Source organism: Crinia signifera, chromosome 1, assembly GCF_055691185.1.
Source record: "Crinia signifera chromosome 1, ASM5569118v1, whole genome shotgun sequence".
Classification (NCBI taxonomy): Eukaryota; Metazoa; Chordata; class Amphibia; order Anura; family Myobatrachidae; genus Crinia; species Crinia signifera.
Window position 1 is genome coordinate 255,745,714 of NC_139217.1, and position 7,115 is coordinate 255,752,828.

The 7,115-nt window shown below is 44.1% G+C and overlaps 1 protein-coding gene across 1 annotated transcript; it reads left to right on the forward strand.

Moving 5' to 3' along the window:
* Positions 1–1,090: 1,090 nt before the first annotated feature.
* Positions 1,091–4,152, forward strand: KLF2 (KLF transcription factor 2). The gene is made up of 3 exons (XM_083180606.1): positions 1,091–1,480; positions 1,858–2,755; positions 2,982–4,152. The coding sequence occupies exons 1-3, from the start codon at positions 1,409–1,411 to the stop codon at positions 3,155–3,157; spliced, it is 1,146 nt and encodes a 381-aa protein (XP_083036732.1). The 5' UTR covers positions 1,091–1,408; the 3' UTR covers positions 3,158–4,152.
* Positions 4,153–7,115: the final 2,963 nt, after the last annotated feature.

The following is a 7,115-nucleotide window of genomic DNA, read 5'->3' on the forward strand; positions in this document are numbered from 1 at the left end:
TAGTGTGGCGAGCGCAGCAAGCCACCGAGCCCGAAGCATGGCGAGCGCACGTGGAATACGAGCCCGAAGCGTGGCGAGGGGACGCGGAATACATGTAAAGTAATCCGTGTCAACTCACCACGCTTTGGACTCAGTGGCTCGCTGCGTTCACCACACTTTCTATAATCAACTCCACGCTGACGTGGATAGTGGGGTATGAAAAGGTCGGCGGACGCGTACCGCCGGCGCTCGCCACGCTTCGGGTTGGCGTTGATAGTGGGGGTGGCGTTGACAATGGGGGTGCATTTAACATTGTAAGCACCCATCAGGGTGCTTGTACAATTAAAAATCGAATCGCATTGCATGCCGTGATATTGCATGCGATGCGATGGTATAAGATGCACTGCAATCAAAATCGAGGGCGCCGTGCTAGGAAACAAGTACCGAAAATGCTCTGTTCCTGGACTTCCCTGGTAATGTATGACTGCCATCACCTGTGGTGAGCTAGTTAATTGATAAGAACCACAGGTGATGGCAATCATACATTACCAGGGAAGTCCAGGAACAGTGCATTTTCTCCCTGAAGGAGAGGGTCAGGTAGGAAAGTATGAGTCAAATGTGCAGAGAGGTACGTTTGTTAGTGGATTTAGGGTTTGTGGTGTGTTCCCCTGTGTGCACTGCTCTCCCTGTACCTATAGCTACACCAATGCTATTCACCCTGGACACAATAACAACGATATATTTGCCTCCCTTGTAGTGTAACATGATTTGTAAAGTTTCAAACTTTCTACTTTTTTGTTTTGCTCCCAATCTCAGAATCTGAACACAATTGCACACAAGAACCGGCTTTGAGCCCAAAGGCAAAGCAATAGCAACTTCTCAGAGGATAACCTACACACATTCTCTGCATCGGCTCTACTGATACTCTCACACAACTGCAGCATCCAGTGCGTCAGCTTGGTAGCATGGGGAAGGCGGGCAGCTGAGCCCGGGGCTCCCTCCTACGTCAGCGCGGCGTCACGCCGAGTGTGTTGGCCTGTGTTTCCCCGGGTTGCCTGGCGACGGCCAGCAGGGGGCGTGGCCACCTCTTTAAAGGGCTCCCTGAGCTGCTGCTCCAGCTGCAGACCGCTCAGAACTGAAGGGTTTATATAGTGCTGCTAAATTTAGGCTCCGCTGAGCGTTCAGCCTCCTTATCCTGAACGTGTTTCCTCCTCTCCTTGCAATTGGTTTGATGCATGCCCCCCGTGCCTTTATTTATAATCTAGGCCCCCTCTCAGCGGCGAGTAAAGCTGATTGTGACTATTGCACATCGCCTGCTGCTGCACGGACAGACCTCTCTCCTGAGGGGCACCGGGAAGACTGACGGACACTTACTGTCACTTATAGTCCTTATTGATGCCAATCTGAGCCGGTGTTAGGAAGCACAGTGATGGCTCTCGCCGAGACCATCCTCCCGTCCTTCTCTACCTTCGCGAACCAGAGAGAGAAATGCTTCCAAGAAGTAAGTATCTGTAGCGGGCGGGCAGGTGCGGGCTCACACCTTACCGGATCGGGGGTGGGAAATCGGAACAAAAGAAAAGTCAAATAATAACTTTCTAGGACTAATGTACCGGTGTAACTTGCACTGCAAGACTACACGCTGCCTGTGTACTCCGTAGCCATTCCATAGATCCTATCCTAGTAATCGGGCGGGCGAGGGTCATTAATGGTTACCAGCTGTGCATCAGCCCACCTCTGCTGCATTATTCTAGAATAAAGTACTAATCATGTGTATCTGCTGAGTGTTCCAGGCTTGGGGAGCTTAGCACGCTGCAGAATGTAGTGTCAGTGGCGCCTGTGTCATTCTGTCATCTAACTCTGTTCTTCGTTCTTTCTCAGAAATGGAAGAGTGTCTTTGAATCCAAGTCTACACACAGCAGCTGTAATGTCACCGACTTGCTCCATAACCCGGACTCCTTCAGCTCCAAGAAAGAAGATGAAGATTTAAACAATGTCCTAGAATTTGTGTTGTCAATGGGGGCAGACAAGAATGTCCAAACATGCGGAGACTACTCAGTGTTACCTCCCGAATCCTGCACTTACTACCAAACAACCCCTTCTCCGGGGGGCTACAGCACAGACCACAGTCCTCCTCCTTATAGCTCGACCACCAGCCTCATGACTGAGCTGATGAGATCTGACATGGACAATTACTGCCACCCAAACAATGTTCAGGGGAGGTTTTTTGTGTCTTCAAACTTTGACTTTCCAGATTCTATCAAAGCAGAACCAGCTATGGATTCCTATGGACCTATAATAGGATTGGTGCCTCAATCCTGTTCCAAAATTAAGCAGGAAGGCAGTGCTGCTTGCATGATGGCATATGAGCAGCCAAGACTGGCCAACTCTCCACAGATGGGTGGCATTGACACGCCACCTCTGAGCCCAGATGACTTGATGTTGAATGATTGCCAAACACAGCTTCTTTGCCACCCTACCCTGCCATACCCCCACAGCTACCAGAATACAGCTGCCTTCCAGCATCCACCTTCCATCCAGTATCAAAGTGCCTCACAGTACAACTTGTATGAGGACAATTTACCTATGCAGCAGTCTGCTACAAGGGGTGTCATAACTCCTCCCTGTTCTCCACTTGAAATCCTGGATACCAAACCAAAGAGAGGACGCCGATCATGGCCCAGAAAGAGAACCGCTACACACACATGCTCCTATGCTGGTTGTGGGAAAACTTACACAAAGAGCTCTCATCTCAAGGCACATCTAAGAACACATACTGGTAAGTACATGTCTCTAGCAATGTTTCCCGGTCTTTCATTATGAATACATGCAAACTTTGCTATAAATTGCTATTTAAAAAAAAAAAAAACTTTTTAAACCATTAGATTGAATCTATAATTCATAGTTAATATGTGCATCTAGATGCTTGCTGTCCTAGTGTTTGCAGGACATGTAATTAGATGGTGGTTATACAGTTGAACTAACTCTTCTGAATTCTTTTAAAGGTGAAAAACCATATCACTGCAACTGGGAAGGATGTGGATGGAAATTCGCCAGATCGGATGAACTTACCCGCCACTTCCGCAAGCACACTGGTCATCGCCCCTTCCAGTGCCACCTGTGTGACCGTGCCTTCTCCCGATCTGACCACTTGGCCCTTCACATGAAGAGGCACATGTAAAACTTGGACTGTGGCACTCTGATTCTTATGATGGACCTTTTATGTGGGTTACTCTATAGCTGGTACTGTATGGAGGGTGAGACTTCCTCCTGTAACTCTAGTGGACCTTGCAAGGAATGACTTCTTCTTTTAAAGAAGACACAGGCTGGACCTAAAAACTTGAACTTGTGCATTAACTGGAAAACCTCATGGATGGGGTTATTTCTAAGTGTTGGATATAAAACCTTAATGATTGTGTTAACCCTTTGCTTGCTTTAAGAGCAGCAAAAAGTATTAAGGGGCATTTATTGTTAAATGTGGGATTTAAAAAATATCCTATCCATGTAACATTATATAATACAGAATATCTCCATGGATTTCAAACATTCCATGTTCTTCCTGCAGTATGTAATGTGGCACTTGTGTCCCAGGTCATGTCACTAAAGTGCACCATTCTTCCATTCCCTGAGTGTAAATTTATGTGATGGTGTACTTGTTAATCACTGTAGTGTATATGGTCTGGGTATAATGTCTTCCAGAAGAACAGAGATAATGATAATCTGTATAATATAATGCAGTGGAAAGTGCATTTTCTCAACATTCCACTGGTAACTTGATTGTAACTGCCTATTACAGGACAATGTTTGTATGAAACTGCCGTAATGTTGACAGGATAAACATTTGAATATCCGATTTTGTTTAATTAAATATATAAATTGCATTAAGATTTATTTTTTTCCCTTTTCCTTTTGGAATATATTTTTATATAGACAGTGTTTGCTACATTACACTATAAAACTGCAGGGCTTGAGGTCTTGCAAGAAAATAACCTTTTTTATATTGTATTTATATGTAATTATATAAATTTGTAAATAGGTTTCTTCAATGTATAGTGTAAATATGACTACACATGGCATGTTGCCATGTTTGTTTTAAGGAGAGGGAATAGACTTTTATTGACCTGCAATATTTTGTTTTCCCTGAATAAAAGAAAAAATGAACATAACGGAATTGTGTAAAATCATAATTTTGTCCTAACACACCTTTGCATCTATAATAAAGTCTGCACTTCCAAATATGAGTATAGTGAACATTACATCTCAATGACACTTGTGGTTTGAAGGGGTATTTATTAAAGTGTGGTGATAGACTGTACTAGCCAATTTACCTGTAAAATGTAATGCAGATTAGTTGGTACATTTTTATTTTTTTTCTCAAAGCTTTTGACTTTTGGGTTTGATTTGTGTTGCTATTACGGAAGCAACTGATCGGCAGGGTAAATATTTTCCAATACTCCACCTGCTGCCTCTACATGGGTATTGCAAGTACACCTGCTTTCTATGTATCCATGTCTATTTGGGATGTTGGGATGTTTGGTTTTTATAATCAACTACCACCTCTTCAAGCATCTGATTCTGTGAGTCAGGTGCTGTTCCCAGCTAATTCAGTTACTGAAGCTGCTGAAACTTCACTAGTTCTTTTACATATGATTTCTACACACAATACACCTACACTGGATGATTGTGGTGATTATAATATGAATCATTGTTAATCTTTACCGGATACATTTCTTATGACTATATTGCAGCTTGGCAATCCGAATGCCATTTTATGTAAATCTACCATTCATGGAGAAAAATGCATTTATCTGAAATGGGGAATTAAATTGTAAAGCCCCGAGATGGTCGCTGATGAAAAAGAAACTGCCGGGGGGAGCCCGGCAGTGGTGGTCAGCTGGTTGCAGGAGCATGTTCCTGCGATCACTACAGGGGTAAAAACGGGAGCGCGCACCCAGCGATATATCGCCGGTGCACACTCCCATCGTGGGCAATATGGTCACTTGGCGACCATATTTCCCACAATTTTACACAAAATCGCCCCCGTGTGTACGCACCTTTTTACCCCTGCCCGATTTTTTTTTTTTTTCATTCTAAAGTAACGGGAGAGTGTAGGGGTGATATTCAATCAATGCATGCTCTCTCCTTCATTAGTTTGGGGTTTAGGTGCGTATGCACTAAGTAATTGGGAGTCTTGGCCCTCTTGAGCTCTCCCAATAAGTAAATCCTGAGGTGGCTTCTTGACACCTCGCCACATTAGCCAGCACACTAAGTAGGGACGCATGGTGCCTGAGTCTGATGTAGCTGGCAATGTGCAAGATGCACTAAGCTTCAAAAGTGATACATTGGAGAGTGATAAATAACTAGCCAATCAGCTCCTGCCTGACATTTTTCAAACAGTCGGTGACATGGCAGGTAGGAGCTGATAGGTTGGTGGTTTATCACTCTCCATTTTATCACTTTGATCCAGATGCACTCCGCTTCAAAAGTGACAATGGAAAGTGATAAACAGCCAGTCTATCAGCTCCTACCTGCCATGGTACAGACTGTGTTTGAAAAATGTCAGGCAGGAGCTGATAGGCTGGTGGTTTATCACTCTCTTTTATGGTGGTTTATCCCTTTTTAAGCTTAGTGCATCTGGCTAAATGTCTGTGCAAACAAAAATCAGGATATGTGCACACATGAGTCAATCCAGATTTATACATACATTAACAGAAGTATACTTAGAATGTATTGGGTGCTCCTGGGCAGGGATTACGAAGGGGGTTAATGATAGTGGCCAACCAGATGTGAAGAGATGGTGCAACTTTCTATAGGAGTCTCACTGATAGTGGTTGTCTACTAAATCTCCATACACACTAGCACAGTGGTAGCCAACCCTAGCCCTCGAGAGCTACCAACAGTTCACATTTTCCAGACAACCTAGCTGCTGCTCTCAATCACTGACACATTTTAAAAGATACACAGATGGAGCTAATTACTTCACTTTTGATTCTGTGAGGAGACCTGCAAAACATGCACTGTTGGTAGCTCTCGAGGACTAGGGTTGGCTACCCCAGCACTACCTACTAAGCTCTGTGAAAGATATCCTAATCATTGTGAGCAGAACTTGCGGGCAAACTATATAGTACATATGCCCTAAACCAGAGGTAGCCAACTCCAGTCCTCGAGAGCTACCAACAGTTCACATTTTCCAGACAACCTAGCTGCTGCAAATGTGTAATCATTACTGACTGACACATTTTAAATGGGTGCCGGACGGGGTCCTGACAGTCATTTACCCGACGGCTACCGGCTATTCTCCCTCGTGGGGTTCCGCGACTCCCATAGAGGGAGAATAGAATAGGTGGCAAACCCGCAAGGGGCTTTGTTGCGCTTGCCACGCTGTCTGAGTCCGGCCAGTCGGGATCCCAATGTCGGGCTAATGACTGTCGGGATCCCTATACCACACCCTTTTAAATGATCCACAGGTGGAGAAAATTACTTTACTTGAGATTCTGTGAGGAGATCTGGAAAACATGTACTGTTGGTAGCTCTCGAGGACTGGAGTTGGCTACCCCAGCCCTAAACTACATGATGCACGGATATCACACCGCCTTTTCTGCTAGCATGAATTGTTGATTATGTAGTCAACATTGTGCATGCAGCAGTCAAGGTGGGCTGTTAATGATATTTGAGTGTACACACTGCACTATATAACATCTCTATCCTTAACAATATATCGTCTAGTGCACAGGTTCTCAAACTCTGTTCTCAGGAACCCACACAGTGCATGTTTTGCAGGTCTCCTCACTAAATGATAAGTGAAAAAATTAGCTCCAACTTTTAAAATGTGTCAGTCAGTGATGAGTGCACCTGCCGAATGATCTACAAAATGTGACCTATATGGGGTCCTGAGGGCCGAGTTTAAGAATTAACTTCATTAATGTGGTTATTAGCTGAATAATGTTTGTGATGGTTATTAATTGTTCTTAAATACAAGTTTAGTTAGGTTTAGTATTGCATTCCAGAAAAATCTGTTTTGCCTTGCTGAAACAAAAATTGATTGTTACGTATTGTTCGAGCATGTCTGTCAGCATGTGTTAGTGCACTGTAACCACATCATTTTACTATTTGCAAAAATAGCTTCTTTCGAGAGAAGC

Coding starts and splice junctions, on each gene's coding strand:
- KLF2 (XM_083180606.1), top strand. CDS start 1,409: ATGGCTCTCGCCGAGACCATCCTCCCGTCCTTCTCTACCTTCGCGAAC. Junction 1,481..1,857: donor GAGAGAAATGCTTCCAAGAA/GTAAGTATCTGT, acceptor GTTCTTTCTCAG/AAATGGAAGAGTGTCTTTGA. Junction 2,756..2,981: donor ACATCTAAGAACACATACTG/GTAAGTACATGT, acceptor ATTCTTTTAAAG/GTGAAAAACCATATCACTGC.